Source organism: Rattus norvegicus, chromosome 8 (assembly GCF_021556685.1).
Source record: "Rattus norvegicus strain SHRSP/BbbUtx chromosome 8, alternate assembly SHRSP_T2T, whole genome shotgun sequence".
In the NCBI taxonomy this organism is placed as follows: Eukaryota; Metazoa; Chordata; class Mammalia; order Rodentia; family Muridae; genus Rattus; species Rattus norvegicus.
Window position 1 is genome coordinate 105,937,361 of NC_141541.1, and position 19,025 is coordinate 105,956,385.

At 43.8% G+C, this 19,025-nt stretch overlaps 1 protein-coding gene across 1 annotated transcript in view; it reads right to left on the bottom strand.

Moving 5' to 3' along the window:
* The window catches only part of Clstn2 (calsyntenin 2), a 609,459-nt gene that overhangs the window by 117,996 nt on the left and 472,438 nt on the right, over nucleotides 1-19,025 (bottom strand). Inside the window, 1 exon segment of the mRNA NM_134377.2 lies at nucleotides 7,473-7,622. Coding sequence (NP_599204.2) covers nucleotides 7,473-7,622 — 150 coding nt within the window.

Sequence of the window (19,025 nt, forward strand, 5' to 3'; positions counted from 1 at the left end):
GCGAGGAATGGGGCTATGTCCCAGGGAACCTCTCGGCACCCAGGTTTGAATTTCTTACAATGCTTGTGTGCTATAAAATATTATTCTTTTGATATTTTTGGTAACCATTTAAAAATATAAAAATACATTACTTTTTAGTAATCACAAAAACATGTGATTCCCTAGACTTACCGATGGGCTACAGTTTTCGGAACCCTGGCTTAATCCATTATTACTGAAGGAGGCATTTGTATTTTAAGAGCGGATTATTCCTTTAAAAAGAGTCAGTATGTAATGGGGGCATTCCCGACACCCACCATACTATGAAGGAGAAGCTGGGAGCATTCCTTTACTCTGTGTTCCTGCCAGAGCCTGGTGTATCAGCACCATACTATCACCACCCACTTTAACAGACCGAGCGCCATCTTCTCAGTCCTGAAAGACTTGGCTCTAGAAGCAGGTCTGGACATCTCACTGGGCCCATCATCCACGATTTTGAATCACTTTCCTTCAGTAAATAAAACTTAAGCAAGCTCTTCGTTATTAATCTGAGTTTTAGAAGGGGCAGAGATGAAGCCAGCTGGTCCCTTGCTGGGCTTTATTCTCTTATGTTTGGGCCTGTGGGGGACACTAGTGACAGACACATGACAGGAGTTTGAGGTATATCCTGGACAAGGCTTCAGACCACCCCAGTGTAACTTTGTCTCCCAGTTATGAAGCCTTCAGATAAGACTACAGATCTAACCTCCTTTCCTGCCAAGCACACTAAGTTTGTTTTGGAATAAATACTTGGCTTTAGCAACGTACACTCATAAATAATCATTCTTTTTAGCTGGTCTCCATGCACTCAACCTTCACCTTGGTGGTTAGTGAAACCATTCCTCCCTGAGATCTGTGATAAGACCATTGACACAGGAAAGTCTCTGGGGCTTCTTGACCTCAGAATGACAATGAAGTCTTTCTTCCATGATCTCAACCCCTTTGGTCAATCTAGTCTTCCTCCTCTGTGCCTGGCCACACTGTGGTCCCTTCTATTTTCCCAACAACTGGTAGGACCCATAACAACCTTCTCTTCTGTGCTCAAAGCCATGTATTGATCTAGATTTGAACCAGGCCCCTGCCTGCCTGTTTCAAATTCAGAGCTTCATTTGCACTTATTATGGTCCCTATACCATGTCCTTCATCCTCAGTGTGCCATTGTTCCCAAGGCTAGGAGTTTACTTGGTCATATCCAAGCAGATTAGGTCTTTGTAGGTCGTGCCTTGATAATGAGGTAGCCAGGAAAATATTACTCTAAGAACATCTTCTGCATCATTGTGTGTGTGTGTGTGTGTGTGTGTGTGTGTGTGTGTGTGTGTGCGCGCGCACATTTCAGTTCTCTCTAATGAGGCAACTAAAATAGGAGAATGAATACCAACCAGCAGCTTTTCTGTCACCATCTTTACAATGCAAGTGTTATAGACACATTCTGGTGGCCTTGATTGTGTCTTCTGCATGATCTTATTTAAAATGAAGTCTATCCTGTTGTAAAATTTTTTTCTTCCCAATTCAGGGTTTCTACCCCACCTTTGACCATTTAGCTCCCAGATAAAAGGCACACAAAACCTTTATATTTACAATAATATGCCTTAAACAGCACAAGAGCTGGGCAGATATCTATGCTCTATGCGATTAGAATCTACTTTCCTATTGATAACCCTAAGGTATTACTTACTATGTTTCATCTACGCTGCTCTTAACTCCAACTGGCCAGCCCTCAGAGCTGTTTTCAAGACTCATCTAACCCATGGCAGCTTCTCCTCCCTTCACCTTCTTCTTCCCCTTGTGGTTCTCCTCTGACCCTAAGCCTGGGAATCCTCAACTCCAGTATGTCTCTTCTTCCCATCTATTGGCTGTCAGCATCTATATTTACCAGTCAGAAATAACTTAGGGGCAAGGTCACATAGCATTGGGACTCTCATCTCAGGGCAACCAGGTTTTGGGTGCCTACACTTAGCATTACAATACACAGCAAAAGACCAAACCTCAACACTATCCACCCGTAGTAATCAGATCTTCTCTAGTCTTACTAAGTCTGGACCTGCATTCTATCCAGGTACCTGCGTGATCTGTGAGGAGCACCCCCTTCCCAAATGTCATATTTTCTTCCCCTGGAGAACCATCCTGCTGAAACAGGAACATCTGGGATGATTTGATGCACCTGTAGAATCCTCCAAACCCCGGAGAACACAGAGGCTGAATCCAACTGCATGGCTTCATCTCTCTTCCTTTTGTTTGAATAGGATCCATCATCATGAAGGTTTGAAGAAAAGGTATTGTCTGAGCCCATGGAGAAACTTGCAGTCGAGCTGGGTGAAGTGCTGAGAAGGTCATGTCTAATATCCTGGAGACCTCTGCTCAGGGATCGGGGGAGTCTCTTGGGGATTAGAGAGCTGACTCTGCAACCCGGGAAGCCAAGATCCATTTGTCTGGTTGCCCGGACAATTACAAGTCCAGGGGACAAATAGTGATGGGCCACCAGGAAGGCCCATCTCCAATGCTGTCTTTTGTAGGCTACCATCTTGCCTGAAGGGAAGTGAAGTAGTGGTGTTTGGGTCTCACTTGGCAGGACCAGGTAGAAAGTATATAACCTGGCATGCAGGTTAAGGAGGACAATGCTATCAGTCTGAGAACCATGGAAGCAGGAAGAATTATAAAGAAAATCATGGGCAAGGACAGCATTTCTACAAACAACAGGCGAAATGAAACCAAATATACAAAACCTCCAGACTGACAACTGAACAAGAAATGAGGGACAGAATGATGCCCAAGTGAGGGGTCCACAAGGTCCTATGGTTTAGTTCCATCCCCATGGGGCCACAGTGCTGTTCCTGCCACCACCCCTGACAGGCTCCACTCTACCCTTTGGATCCTTTTCACTCTTGAGTGGGTATTTGTTGAGACCTGCACAGCTTAGGTATTAGCCTAACTGGGCCAACAGGGAATGAAGAAATGACAGATTACCACACACCGAGTGCGTGGGTCATGCACTCTGATGGAGACATACCAGCTGCAGCGGCCACCAGAGACTCGGTGTGTTTACTTTATACATCTGTGTCAGGGAAATGGGTTTATTGCATGCAGCTGAGCAGAGGGGCTGTTTTAGCTATTCTCTGTGGGGAGGGATTGTCTTGGTATTGCAGGTGTAGGCTGTTAATATCAAGGAAGAGGGAAGTACTATTGACACTCCCTACAAACACTGCCAGCATCTGCACACGGACCCGGGCAGACGAAGACTCTGCCTTTCCCTTGATCCTGACCTGGGGAAGGCTTGGCTGTTCCTGTGGGTCTGAGGTATTGGGGTGCTCTCTATGGCCATGCTCATGGTGACAGTATATATTGACTCAGCATTAATCTGCTCCCCACAGGTGTGGATCCTGCTTCATGTCCTCTTAGAACACCCAGGCCAACCGACAAAATTCCAGCCAACAACAGAGGGAAATGACACACCAAGATGACCGTAGTCCATGCATCTTGCAGGAGAGGCATGGTACCACCAGCCTGCCTCTGTCCTATGTGTGCTTCACCATATTGTCCTTCATCCCACAATTGGATGCACCTCTAAGGACATCACTTTCCCAGCTGCTGGGTAAAACAAGGTGGCAGTTTATGCTTCTTCCCAGTACAAGCACAAAAGGGAACTTTCCCACTAGTAAAGCCTGTTGACCTGGTGTGAGCTGTCCCTTTCACTTGTCCATGTTACTGCCTCGGAGGAGCATGCCTGGGCTCCTGTTTTGCAAACAAACCCTTCCTTCCTCCTCTTGCTGCTAGCCGGATCCCTGGTAAGTCCCCGGTGCACACACTGGGGAGTGAAGCTAACATGTGAGTCTTTTGTCTTTGTGCAAGTGATAGAAAATTCAATGTCAAAAGCTGTGAGAGGTAGTTATGCCCTCAAGGAATCCATGTGCTTTCTGAGAAGTCAAGAGCAACCCACCGGAAAGGGGCAGGAGCTGGAAAAACATAGTCTCAGGAGACCACAGCTTGGCTGGAGTATGAAATAAAGTTGGCACCAGAGTCAGTGTCTGAGACACAGGTAAGTAAGGCCAGAGATGGAGCAAAGTAATGTGGGTGGGTGCAATTATTGTGATAGAAGTCAGGAGACTGCTCTGGACCATCACTGGAGTCTGGGAGCAGATTCCTGTGGGCTTGGGGAGGCTCCACCTATCAGAGGTCCTCTTGCTCAGCTGTGAAAAATCCCTGGAAGAAGCTGGCTGCAGGGAGGCTCTGTGGGGGTGCAGATTGGGAGCGCTCCTGAGGAGGCAGGGCTCCAGAACATGATGGATTGCTTTCACTGTGCTGCAATCCCCTCCTGCCTGCAGGGAAATGGCTTAGAACAGGTACAAGAATTCTAACTACCAAGCTGTGTTTGCTGGCTTGAGCTGCTAGTAGGAAGTGAGCTGGAGAGGGGCCCGTGCTCTCCTACAGGACTGCAGGGAATCTCACTGGGCACATGCATGGGACTCCTCATAGGGTCTGAGGTCTTGCAGCTCTTCACTCTGACTTCAAGGTCTCGGCCGTCTATCTACCTTGCCCTCAACCTCTCTAACCATGCCTCTTCCATTTCCTAGTCGGAACAGTTTCTGAAAGCTGGGCTGCTCGTCTCTCCTCTCTGGCTCTTCTTCCATGTACAAAGTATTCCTTCAGCCATGTTTTAGTAAAGGCTAACCTCTCTACTCATCACTATGAGGTGGCTTCGTCTATGGGCAACAAAGAAACCCACAAGACGTGGCTCACTCTAAGTTGACCTGCAAAGCTGAGATACCGGACAAGGCAAGAACCACATCTGGAGCCATCTGGGTACAGTTTTCCTTGGAGAAAGATGTCCACATAGATGGTAGTCTGTAGTTTTGACCAATGGTAGAAGAGATAACAGGTTGGGAGGACTAGAGGTAAGAGATGCTTACACGTCTGGGACAAAGATGTTAGGTGGGTGAGAGAAGTGTTCTCTGGAGATCCTGTGCGTGGGTGTGTGTATGCGTGTGTGTGTGTGTGTGTGTGTGTGTGTGTGTGTGCGCGCACATATGCTCATGCACGTGTGACAAGTGGCTGAAAGGTACTATAAACACTCCAGAACACAACAGATAGCCTGGAGAGCCCAGCTATAATCCGAAGGCTACCAGGGTAGTAAGGAGAGGGATTTGATAGAATTTGTAGCAGGTGAGCTGGAAGGAGAGGCTCTCAAAGCATAAAGCATGGCGGTAACTGCCACCACAAGTCACCAACTTAGGCAAGGAGCCACGAGGAAGCAGCTGGTTCTAATACCACACACGTGTAAATCACTGCCTGACATGATGAACTGATTCAGGGAATGGATTTTTTTCCTCTTTCCTTTGTTCCAGGAAAGACAGTTTTTTAAACTGAGGTTTCACTGCCCATTCATTAATCCTCTTAACATCATTAAGAGGCTCCTCGTGCCTGAGCCTCTGGTGGGGCTGAAGACAGTACAGGCAGCAGGCACCGTCCTGGCTGCCCAAGATCACTTACACTCATTGCCAGCACCATTACACACTACAGGGTAGGTGCCTGGTTCACCCTTCACACACAAAATTAAGCATGATGACAAGTTATTTTTTTTAATCATACACTTAATGCTAAATTTGCATAGATTTAACAAGTACAAAACTCTATAAATAATGTTTAAATATAGGCATGAACACGTTCTCCATAGGCTGTAGGTGCCTCATTTGTCAAAGTCAAAAAGTACTGGGATCATTTTTTTAGATACAACCTCATGTTTTGTTTTTCCCACTTAAAACTCCATTGTGATCATGCTCCCTGCTTCCAAAGCATCTGGTTTTTTGTTGTTCTTGTTGTTTTCTGGGCATTCTTTAGAAAGGGTTGTCTTTCACTGATGATCTTTCCAAGTTAAAATAACACAGTGACTTCCTCCTCAGCTATTCATTCATCCATCATTTCTTAAGCATCATCCATGAGGCTCAGGTACTGTGCTAACCTGAGAAGTGCCATAGTGAGCCAGGCAGAATCCTGCCTCCCATAACCTTGAGATCAGGCTCCTGAAGTTGCAAAACCAGTTTCCTATTCTAGTCTGGCTTGCTCTGCTCTCTTCTTTCTTTTCTTCCCTCATCGCTGGATTATTCCAGGGAGGCAGGTAGATTTTTTTTAAAACAGTTTCATTCTATAATCCAGGCTGGCTTCCAATTCCCAATCCCTCTACTCCACCTTCTTGGGTATGATATTGCAGAATAATGTTTAAATTATTCTCTATGCCTGGCTAGCATATCCATCTTTCTCTATTGCTTGATTCTAAGCATACTGATCTAAGGTACTGTACTTTGTTTTACACACACACAGGCACATGAACGTGCACACACATCCCACTACTTTGTTCAAGTCCACACAATACCAGCTCTCTCAGAGATGAGCACCGGGGTTCCCAGCTCTCTCCTCTCAGTTTATGCACATTCAGGCGGTGCTGTGGAAGCTCATGGAGAGCTGCCCTCTGAGCAGGGCAAGCGCAGGCAGTGTCTCAGCCACAGGTGTCTTTGCGTTCTGACTGCCCTGTCCAGCTGTGGTGGCTTGTACTCAGAACGAGTGGCTGGCACCACAGGATGGTTTGGCATCCGTGTGCTTGAGAGAGGCATGTGTGACAGACAGAGAGAGGGTGAAGAATGAGACCGGAGGCTTAAAAGGCACATCATTCAGAAGCAGCAAGCAGAAGCCACAAGAGGAGTGGTCTTGCAAAGCACTATGGAGAATGAGGAATTAAGACTGATAGCATCCTCAACACGTGCAGAAGAAACAGAGCAAGTCTGTACCAAACCCGAGACATAGAGACAAGACTAGCATCCATCCCTCTGTGATCCCCAGACCCAGTGATGCTGCTTAGAACAATTGTTACTGTTCTAAAGACCACTCAGTTCTTTGCAAGAACCATCTAGGCAGCTGCCCTCGCCTTCCCTACCTCCCATCAGTCAGTCACCAAGGGGATGACTGGAACATGCTCTGTCTTTGCTTCCTGAAAAATCTAAACAGACACAAAATGAAACTCCACTGAGGACCACAGTTTCCCTTCCCTGCACCAGGCGTTTAGAAACCCCCTCTTCCGGAGGCTCCATCCTTCTCGCCCACCCCTGTGTGGTGTGCATGAGGATCAGCAGACAATCCCTATGTGCTGAGCATGAACGCAGAACTTGACACACATCTGTCAGGCTCGGCACCCTTGGGTGAGGTCAACAAACCCTGGCACTATCTCCCAAGCCCTGAAGTATGATGAAATTTGAGCAAGGGACAATTGTGGTTAGAGTTAAGTTGCCTCTGATATTCTTAACTGTGAAATGCAGATTGTATCACGGAAGAGTTGTGAGAATACACGACGACTATACTTTAAAACTCCCTTTAGGCAAGTGTTATGAGATCTGTGGGCACAGCTGGCACCCTCTGTGGCCCAGGACAAGTTGCCTTCACACAGCAGGACCGATAGGAATCAGACTCACCTTGCCAGCCAGGCTTACACACTGGCTTCACATCCACCTGGACCAGGGTGTCCTGAGCAGCGGGCTTCTGTCCACAGTCATAAGCAGTTACCAGGATCTCATACTGGCGTTGCTTGTCATAGCTCAGCTTCTCAGTGTTTCTGATGTTGCCTGAAGAACAGGGAGACACATGCTCATCTCTGATTAAGTGCAGTAGGCTGCACTTATTCCAGTACTCTCTCCCATCCCACCAGCCTTCAGAGCCCCCTCCACCTTTTTGTGAAGACGAAGGCCAGCAGGAGCATAGCTGCCATCCATAATCCCCTTGTGCTTTGGTGGTAGGTTCCAAGGGACCACTGGGTAGATCATCTCTTAGTGCAATGGGGACTGCTAAAGGATCCCAAGCAACATCTGGAATCTAACTGGCCTGTTTTTACAAGTAGTAGGTTGGCAGAAAACCACCCTGAGTGTGTACACATGTGGCCCCCATGTGGGGCAGAATACCCATCTACCATGAAGCTTCTGGGAAAGAGATGGAATCCAGACAATATCCTGGCACATCATTTTTAGCATCTGGGCTTGTCGCCAGGAAGGCTCAGTGCTTCTTCTCACATTATTTTGCTACCAAATAGGAAGTAAAATCAATAAGAAAATGTGTGACCTCCCTTCTGAAAGCTGCACAGAATAACAGATCCCTCGCCCTGAGGAAAGAGACATTTTTCTTCTCCAAGAGAGACCAAACACTGTGTTTAGAGCCATTCATGGGTATTTGCTCAGAGGAATTTAATATGATCAGAAACAAATATTTGCTCATTAATGAGCAGAACATAGACTGGCTGGGTTTTTGTTTGTTTGTTGTTTGTTTTTGTTTTTTTTTTTTGGTGGAATGCTATTTTGTTCCAAGTGAGGGTGCGTGTGGATAAAGGCCAAGTGTTTAGTACTAAACGTTAAGATCTTCAATTTCTGGGGACCATTTCTTCCCTTTATTCTCTCTTTGTTTCTCCCCCTCCCCCTCTCCTCCCCCTCTCCCTCCCCCTCTTCCTCTCCCTCTCCCTCTTCCTCCCCCTCCCCCTCTTCCTCTCCCTCTCCATTTGATTTTGGCATTGATAGCAAACAAGAGCTCAGATGTTACCTCTTCTTACCCCAAGTGAAATTATGAATACAGAAACAAGAAAACAAATCAACAAACACAGAATGGTTGTGTCTGACACCTATTTTCTATTTCCCTAGTACTTTATTTCAACACTTAAATATTATCCATCCAGATTGTGGCAATGTGCTACAACAACAACAATAACAACAACACCAACAACAATAACACCACAACCACCACCACAATCATAGAAAACCAAACTTTGCTCTTAAGAGTGGGGAAGCTGATTTAGCCATCACATCTCCCAGCACATTCTGGTCCATGTCAGAAAATACAAAGACACCCAAGACGCTGGAACCGAGACACACCTTTGCTGTGTGCTCTCAGCTATTTTTGAAAACACAAAGCACCTATTGACTCAGGACCACATTTTCTAAGTAAAAGTGGGGTTGCTACCCTTCTGTATTGCCATGTCATATGTATGTAGAACTCCTTGTACTTTCTTTCACACATTGGCCTTACTCCTGAAGGCTTGCACAGGTCTGGAATGGTTCCTGGGATTGGTAGCAGTCCCTATGGTAGTGGTTCTCAACATATTGGTCCTGACCCCTTTGGGGTGGAATGACCTTTTCACTGGGTTCACTTAAGACCAATGGAAAACACAGATATTTACACAATGATTCATTATAGTGGTAAAATGATAGCAATGAAGCAGCAACAAAAATAAATTTATGGTTGGGAGTCACCACAGAGTGAGGAACTGTATTACAAGGTCTAATTATTCGGAAGGTTGAGATCCATCATCCTCTGGACTCTATGAACTTGTCTGTGGCTGTCCTTAACACAGGGAAGGACTCTGCCGAGCAGAAGTACCTTAAACTCATCACAAGAAATGTTTCTGCAGCACCCTATTGGTTTTTGAGCACAAGTATTTCTCTTTCTTCAGAATGAAATGAGTCCAGAAACTCATGCCACTTAAAAGAGGAAGGCTCCGGGTTGACAATTGGTGTAACATTAAGCTGACGAAGCACTATTGATTGTAGCAGAAAAATAAACACACAAAGGGAATCTTTAGCTCAATTTGTTGCAGCTCTACTTCCGGAACAAGTCTTAATGAAACTGTCTGGGAGACTAATTTACTTTCTCCACCACCACCACCAACTGCATGCACGTGCAAATGACTTTCAAAGGGAAGAACTTGAAACATTAGGTCACAAATGAGGGTATAATAACGTGGCCCATTGTTGCATGGGAGAGGGTTGTTTGGGGGAGAAGACACACATTTAAAAATGCTTTGAAAGCTCAGAGAGAGCTTTCAAAAAGCAAACATGCAAACAATCAAACAAACAAACCACCATCTGTTGCAAATGTTTCTTTTACTCCACCTATGAGTGAGCTTTTACCTCCTGGCTGCTTACCAGAACAGTAAACTTAGGTGAGCTGCAGTCTGTTCATCAAAGTCTAAATGAACTTGGAGGTTAACCCTTAAGGGCCAATCAAAATTTACCTCACATATTAATTAAGTTACTATTGCTTTATTTTTTTTTTAATTAAGTGTAGGAGAGAAGGCTGAAGTCAGCACACAGCCCTTCACCCTTTTGCAGGTGGCATTTCAGTCGTGGCCGCCCTTCTGGAAATGTGCTTGGTGATCTATGGCAGTTACTGTGAAATTGCCCAGACCTTTTCAGAATCAATCCCTCAGCTCAAACTTGGTTCTAGGAAAATGGCAAAGGGAACAAACCGCAGACATGCGCGATGCTGCTCGTCTCCCTGCTATATCCTAGCAAGTTCCCCGTTGCATGAATTTACTCAGATATCCAATTCCGACTTTATTGATAAACCTTTGCGACAAGGCTGAACTAAGTTGTCAAGGACTCTCATCCTCGCTCCTCCCAGCCGTGGGAGCATTGGTGGGCCTCCCTCAGGTTTATAAGGTGCAATTGACAAGCCCTATATGTTTAGGGTATTGTGTTGTTGGCCTTTCAGTCAGTGTGACCTATGTGTGATAGGAACAGGTCAAAAGAGGAAGAGATATGTTTGGAGTCATGGTTTCAGGGCTTTTAGTCCATGGTCCATTGTTGATTCTGTTTCTTTGGGGCCTGAGATGAGGACAAATGTCAGGAGCATTGGGTTGGCAAAGATAATTGCTTCATAGTGGGCCAGGAAGCAGGGAAAGCCAGGAGAAGTGTGGACAAAGTATTCCCTACCAAGGCATGTGTCCAGTGACCTACTTCTTTCAATGAGGCCTCCTCTCAGTCCCCACACCCTCCTACAATGCCATCAGAAGGCTCATCTACTGATGAGGTCAGAGTCTTTCCAATCCAATCACATCTCAGTGTTTGGGTTCACTACCTAGAGACCAAGTCTTAACACAGGAACCTTTTGGCTACCTGTTTCTATCTATATCATAACAAGTGTATAGTGTGACAGTTTGATATAACTGAACTCCTTGAAATGACTCCCATAGTCAATACTTTAATATTTGATGTATTTACACCTCACCTAGTTATTTATATGTGCTTGAGAATACTTGAAATCTACACTCGTCAAAGTTCAAATTGTAATGCATATATTCCATAGCAACAATGGTTGTCATACTGTCATTAGGTCCCCAGTACTGGTTCCCCATATAACTGAATGCTTAGACACTTTGACTGATGTCTTCCATTTTCCCACCCCCAAATCCCTAGTAAACACCATTATACTCTCCATTACTATGAATTCAAAAGGCCTCTCATATACACGACATCATATACTGTTTGTGGTTCTCTCTTGCTTATTTCACTGAACATGATGCTCTACAGGCTATCAACGTTGTTGCATTCGAACCACTTCCCTTCTAAGACTGAATAGCTTTCAGTGCACATGTCGGTGTGTATCACTCTGTGTGTGTGTGTGGGGGGGGCACATCTCTTTCATTTTCTTTTCTATACACCTTAGGGTTCCATGTCTTGGGTACTGCAAACTTTGTTGCAATAAATTATGGGCATCCATTATCACCTCTAGAAAGTCAATTTATTTTTCCAGGACTGGGAGAATTAAGATTATATAGCAATTCTCTTTCTAATTTTTGTCATTTTTATAACGGATGGTTGTATAAATGTACATCCTGACCAACCATATATAAAACCTTCATTTTCCTCAACCACCTTATAACATTTGTGCTATGACTCTCTTGGCTTTTTGATAAAGGCAGTATGACAGTTGAGGGGTAACATTTCATTGAGGTAGGTTTTAATTAGTGTTTCATTTATGGTTGGTGACACTGAGTATTTTTTTTCTCATGCCTGCTGGCCTTTTTATGTTTTCTTAGGGAGAAAGTCTATTCAGGTGCTTGGCACTTATCTTCTTAATGAGTTTGATGAATCCTGTGTATGTGTGGCATAACTCATTACTGTGCATACAGCTTTTAAATATTCTCTTTATTCTGTAGGCTGCCGTCCTGCTTTGCTGATTGCTTTATTACTGCAAAAAAAGATTTTTAGTTAAATCTTTTTTTCCTTGCCCTGTTGCCTATCGTCTTGGTTTGCTAAGAAGTTTTATCATGAAAAAGTATGGATATTCCCCCAAATACATTTTCTGCATCTATCAAAATGGTCATATGTTATTGTCTTTGATTTGATAAATATGGTATGTTACATCATTTCATGGGTGTGTGGTGAATCTTCCTTACATCCCAAAGATAAATTTCACTTGCTCATGGTGTATAATTTTTTAATATGTTATTTAATTTAGTGTGTGTTATGGTTTGAATGTGAAATGTTCTCAATAGGTTTATGTATTCTATCACTTAGGCCATAACCAATGGTTTTATTTGGAAAGGTTACAGAATCTGTAGGAGGTGGGGCTTCACTGGAGGAGGTGGGTCACTCGGGGTGACCCTTAAGGATTTATAGTCCATCTCCATTCCCTGTTAACCCTCTGGTTCCTGAGTGAGGATACAATATGAGCAGCCAGCCTCCCATTCCTGCCACCACGTCTTACATGCCTGTGGCCCCTCCTTGCCGGATGGACTTTAGCCCTGCCTTGTAGCCCTATAGTGGTTTGAATAAGAGTGCCCTTCCCCACAGGGAGTCTAATTCATAGACTTGAATGTTGGTCATTAGGGAGTGGCACTACTTTACAGGGATTCAGAGGTGTGGCCTTGTTGGAGGAAGTACATCACTGGGGGTAAGCTTTGGAGTTTAAAATGCTTAAGCCAGGCCCAGTGTCTCTTTCTTCCTGCTGTCTGCAGGTCTCTCTCTGCAGATGAAGAACTCCAGCTACTTCTCCAACACCATGTCTGCCTGTGTGCTACCATGCTTCTCACCATGACAATAATGGACTAAACCTCTGAAACTGTAAACCAGCCCAATTAAATGTTTTTCTTTATAAGAGTTGCTGTGGTCATGGTGTCTCTCCACAGCAATAGATCACTGAATAAGACAAAACAAATTCTTTCTCCCTTCAATTGCTCATGTCAAGGTATCTTAGTCACAGAAGTGAGAAAGTAACTAAGATACAGTTTCGTAATGGTATATGGGGACTTGCTATATAGTATGCAAGATGAACGTGACCATGTAATTTTTAGGCTTTTGGGAATGGTTTGTGGGAGGAATTTGGAACACTTTGGAATTCTGGGTTATAAAATCCTTGAATACTATAGAAAGAGCTTAATAGGACATTCTGGTGGTGGTAGAATTAAAGACAATACTGGAAGAAACATAGATAGTAGAGGCCTGCTTCATAAGGTTTCAGAGGGGAACACAAACTCTTATGGTTGAACTAGGGTCAATTTGTATTTTATTTTGTCCAGGAATCTGACTTCTTTCTGCTGCTACATGAGAACTTGTATGAAGTTGAACTTAAAGATAATTCCTTTGTTTGCCAGAGGAAATGCAGGTGAGCAAGCTTAGACTTTCAGACAAGGAGAGAGGTAACAAGGCAGCTGTAACTAGCTGCCAAGGAGATCAGCACCATTAAAGAGAAGTGACCTGCTACCCCATCTTCTCCACTAAAAGGGACTGTGCTTGAACTGTGAGCCAGAACCCTTTCTCCTGCAAGTCGCTTTTGTCAGAACATTTGACCACCACAGGAAGAGTAGCTAAGGTATTATGCTAGGATTTTGTTGAGGACTTTTTGCTTCTGAGTTCTTGTGGATATTGGGGCATCCTTGTTCTGTAATGTGATATCCTTATCTGATTTTGGTATAGAGGAAAAGTCAGCCTTTAAAAATAGTTGGGAAGCACTTTCTCATCTTTAATTTTTTTTAAGGAGAGTTTGAGAGGAACTGGTTCTAGTGAGTCTTTAAATATGTGGTAGATGGCTGGGAAGCTATCAAATCCTGGGCGTCCATGCATAGAAGACCACATTTTAAAATTACTGATTCAATCTCCTTGCTCATTTTACTTACCCAGTCTCAGTAGACCATATGATCCTAAGAAGGAATTCATTTCTTTTAGGTTAGTCAATTGGTGGGGCATAGCCATATTTAGCACTATCTTGCTTTCCTTTGTATTTCTGCAGTATCTGTTTTCTTGTTTCCTTTTTATCCTTCTACTGTAGCTAAAGGTTTGTCAGTTTTATCTTTGCAGAATATCCTTCACTGATCTATTTCCTATTGTTTGTCTGTTGTTTTTTCCCACTTATTCTGTATTGATCATGGTTAGCCAACCTTCCTGCCACTTTTTTATTTTCTTTGTTCTTTTTATATTTCCATGAGGTTCAACAGCAAGTTGTTTTACGGGGTTTTTGTTTGTTTGTTTGTTTTGTTTTGTTTTTGTCCTCTTAAAAAAAACATGATTCTTACCACCATAAATTTCCTTCTTAGACCTGCTTTTTCAACAGTTCAAGTTTGGATGGGTTACACGTCAACTCTCATCTCTCTCTTGATATGCACTTACAAGGATTTGCTTTGGGGCTACTAAGAGGTTTACATGAAATGTCTTATGAAAATTATTTTTTTCTCCTTCTTCTATTACTCCATAGTTTCATACAGCTGTAGTTGATGCGATTTTATTCTTAAACTTAAAGCTGTTTTGTGCTTCAATATTATCTGTCCTGAATCTGTCTCCTGTGTGCTTTGTATTCTGCTGCTGTTGAGAAAATGCTCTGTGTACATCGAGCTTTAAAGTATAATTTAAGTGCAATGTTTTCTTATTGATTTTCTATCCAGATGATCTGTCCATTTCTAAAGGTGGGCATTAAAGACTCCTGCTATTATTGCTTGTTTCTTCTTTCAGATCTGTGAGTATTTTCTTTTATATTTAGATTCTTTAATGCTACACACACGTGGGCTTTTTTTTTTTACAATGGTGTTAGCCTATTGATAAATCAATCCTTATCATTAAATATTGACCTTCTTCTTCTCATTTAGCCCCTGTGAATTTTGATTGTTAAATTTAGTCCATTTGCACCTAAAGTAATTATCAGTACATCAGGACTTAATATTGTTATTTTAAATTATTTTCCAGATTCTGATTCTATTCACTGCTTCATTTTCCTTTCTTTGTGACTTGATAATTTTCTATAGTAGTGTACTTTTATTGGTTTCCCTTTTATGCACCTATGAGGATTTCCTTTAAGGTTACTAAGAGGTTTACATGAAATGTCTTATAGTTATGCCAATTGTTTTAAAATTGACACCTTAACTTCAGTTAAGCTCTATAACTTCTATCTCCAAGTGTGTATTTTGGATTCCACACTTTCCCTGCTTTTGTACCTATTCATGTATTATATGAGCTATACTCAGTCTTAATACTTTTGCCTTTAATATATATTTATAAGTAACTTACCTACCTCAACAATAGTATCAGAATACTGTAAATTTGATATGTGGTTGTTAGTGCCAAGGGCTTCATAGGTTTTGATATTATTAAATACCATCATTTTGCTTCAGTTCAAGAGATGATTTTTCATTTCTTGTAAGATAGGTCTAGGGGTAGTGGACTCTCTTTTGTTCATCTTTCTCATTTTTGAAGGATGGATTTCATTCTTTGTTTGCAGGGATTTTTGTTATCGTTGTATAGTACATTATTTTCTACAGGTCAGTAATGTAATGTTTTAACACTTTAACTTTTGTTTTATTTTTATCTCTGTGTGTTTTGCCTGCATATATGTATGTCCCACACTCATGCTTGTATAGAGGCCAGGAGAAGGCATTGGTTCCCGTGGAACTGAAATTATATGTGGGATGTGAGAATGACTCCTGAGCATTTGAAGAAAGTTCAACTTCCTTTCCTAGACTTATAGGAATGGCTTCAGAAATGAAATACCTTCACTGTGAGGAGAAACACTGTCGCCCATACTCAGTGTCAAGCATGTGGTTCTAGGTATGAAAGGAAGAACATGATGTCTTGGATCAGGAATCTCGGGTTTACAACATCAGCAGTATACAGTCCTTGGCATTGCTATGGATACTATGGCAGGGGAGCATCTTGGTATCCTTATGGTAACTGTGCCAAGCAGCTGAGGCAGCAGATCCTGAGCATCTAACTGGCATCAGGAATGCACATGATGGCAAGGGTTGGGATAAGGCCAACTAGGTATGGGTATGGGTAGGGTACTGTACATGCACACAGCCTCAGGCATAAGGCTGGCATTGTGCGGATACTCTGTTATAAAGATTGGCTTTGTTTACCCAGTTTATTCATAGGAGCCAGCAAAAGGGATTAGGCCAATTGTTTGTATATGTGCACCAATAGGGCTCAAGCTGTCAGTATGAATGCAGGCAGATGCCAGAAGTAGCTATAAATGCGAGCAGGGCAGTGGTGCAAACAACAAGATAATGCAGCTGGGGCTGGTTATAGACCTTTGTGTAGCTACAAGGGTTGACTGTGAGTACACTGAGCCAATGGGCATTAGTGGCTGGGTGGGCGGCTCCATGCACACTTATAGCTAGAGGCATTAGAGCTTACAGTACACATCTGTATATCTATGAGGGCCAGCTGTAGGAGTGAATGTGACTTCAGGGTTTGGTGATGGGAGGTAAGGGCTGGAAGGCACACAGACAGCTACATGAGATAACCATAGGCTCAGTGGACAGACCTGATAATAGGAGGAGTTGAGGCTGGCTGCTCATTGGCACATGGATCAGGGTGAATAATCATGAATGCTTCATGTGAATAATCACAAGCACATACGTTATGGCCAGCTGATGCTGGCACTGGGTACATAGGTCATTTGCTTATGATACACTGGTTGTACTGGTGTCTGATTGGGTGTCCCTGGATGATCAAGGTTATCTCCTGGTGAGAGGAAGAAGAGGCATAAAGGCTCAAACACCTGGACACTGAGATAGTGAAAAGTTATGGGCTCCTTAGTAGTAAAAGAGGAGAGGACCCGTTTCTACTGTGCTAATGCTGGCTCCCTATGTGGTTGATGGTGTTGATCCACCAGGCTAGACACTGCAGGGGAACATAATAATGAAGCTACAGGGGCCACGCAGTAGTGACCAAGAGGGAGGCAGAGGTGCCCAGTGAAGACCTTGGGTGTTCCCTGCAGAGCAGGCCACTGAAGACCATGGTGGATTCTGCCACCTGGCTGAGCCTGAGAGGCCCCTGGCCATCTAATTTTCTCCTTAGCTATTGCCCGACATTCTTAGCTATGCTGGCCTCCCCAGTGATCAGAGTGGGATGGTGAAGTAAGTCACTTGGGAACTGTTTTGAAAGACTGGGGAAGCTGGTGGTTCAGCATGCTACACTTTTCTCTGTGAGAGGAATTTGTGAGCAAAGGATTTTTTTTCTCTGTGCTGGGTACCACCAGTGTGTGGGAAGGGATGATGTGGGTAAAATTAAACTGATGCTCTTACCTGATTTTTGTGTAGTTATTCTCAAGATATTTTCATTGCCTGGTGTTTTATGCATGGCTGTGTACTTGTTCTATGTTGGGGGAACAAACTGGGAACCACTTTTTCTGTCTCCTTGGAGGTCTTACCCTACACTCTGTTTATGAACCTGAACTCCAATCTGTTCCTTTTGATTATCATTGAGGAAGAGATTTGTAGTGGTAAGCCCCAGGTGCCAACAGTGTTAGGAAATTCTTCCTGCTGTAGGGTTCTCCACTTGTCTAAGGAAAATAGGGATCCAGGTTCTGCTTATACAGGAGAGGCTGGCTGGGAGCAAGCAGATGGAGCCTCTAGACCACTTAGCTCCTAAGTCTTCAGGAATGCTTCATAATATTGAGATCAAAAGATCTAGAACTTTCCAAGATGGTGGTAAAATCCTTACTTTATAGTTACATGCTCCTCTCAGCCCAGATTGCATGGAGAGTGACTAAGAACCCTATGACCCAGTCACAGGAAGAAATATTCAATGACTCTAGATAGCAGCCTTACTCAGCACTGCTTATCTGGTGAGTACTCAAAATGCACATCCATCCACAGCTTCAGAACTCCACAATAACTGGGTCGATGCTACCGAGCTTTGACAAGGAAGAAGGTGAAGGGTTTACAGGTGGAAAAGGTTGAGTCTGTAGGTATAGGAGGTCATTCTGACTCTACCTAATGTCTTCCACCCTTCCTGCTTCTATGTCTCCTTCTTTCTCCCCATAAGCAAAGAGCCTGGAAAGTTGAAGACCTGGGAGCATCTACTTAGCTGCGGGATGAAGAATGTGGAGAACCTGTGGCCAAGGGAGGTACCTAACATTCAGCCGCAGTTTCTATGAGTTGCTCACATGCGAAGAACTTCAAGGAGCTGAGAAGGTCACCACAGAAGTGATGGATAAGGGCCTGCTGAGAAGCTCATTAGACTGGGAGCTGCCCAGGTCCTGTCTTCATTACTTGGATAGCTGCTTTTGTAAACGTCTCTGCTGGGGAGCCGCACTCTCTAGGAGAGCCAACTCTCCTCATCATCTTTACATTGTAAACCAAAGTTGGAGGTAGAGACCTGGCAAAGGCCCATTACTCACTTTTAATGAGACAGCCAGGGAAATAAATTGGCATATGTTAGCGGAATGGCTCATCAAGGTGAGTAATTATCGTCATGACTGGGGCAGTTTACCTCAGATAGAAGAATTTGCATCTGATCTCTCCCTGGGAGCTCTTGAGAACAAGGACCACGAGGCCAAGTGGAGCTTGACCACCAATCACTGATGACTCTGCTCAGATGTCTTACTATTTACCATGTACTTGTCATGGCTCAAATTCCCAAGTGAGTGAGTGTGTGTGTGTGTGTGTGTGTGTGTGTGTGTGTGTGTGTGTGTGTGTTGGGTACAGGCCAGCCTGTAGGCTTGGCTTCCTAGAGAAGCTGTGAGGGTCTGGATGATTCTACAAATAGAACTCATCTTCACTTCTGTATTCCCATCTTCCCTTTCCTGTGCACAGATCTGCTTCCCCGTGCAACTTGGAATAATGATGTCCAGAGAGGTAACTCTTAGTCCCATGCCCTTTAGCCTTTTGTCCCAACAGTCAGGCAGATCATACGGGAAGCTATTTGAAGGTGGGAGTGAAGTTGTTCCCTTCCTGTATGGACTCTGCTATTGTTCTTATGACTCAGAAGATTACA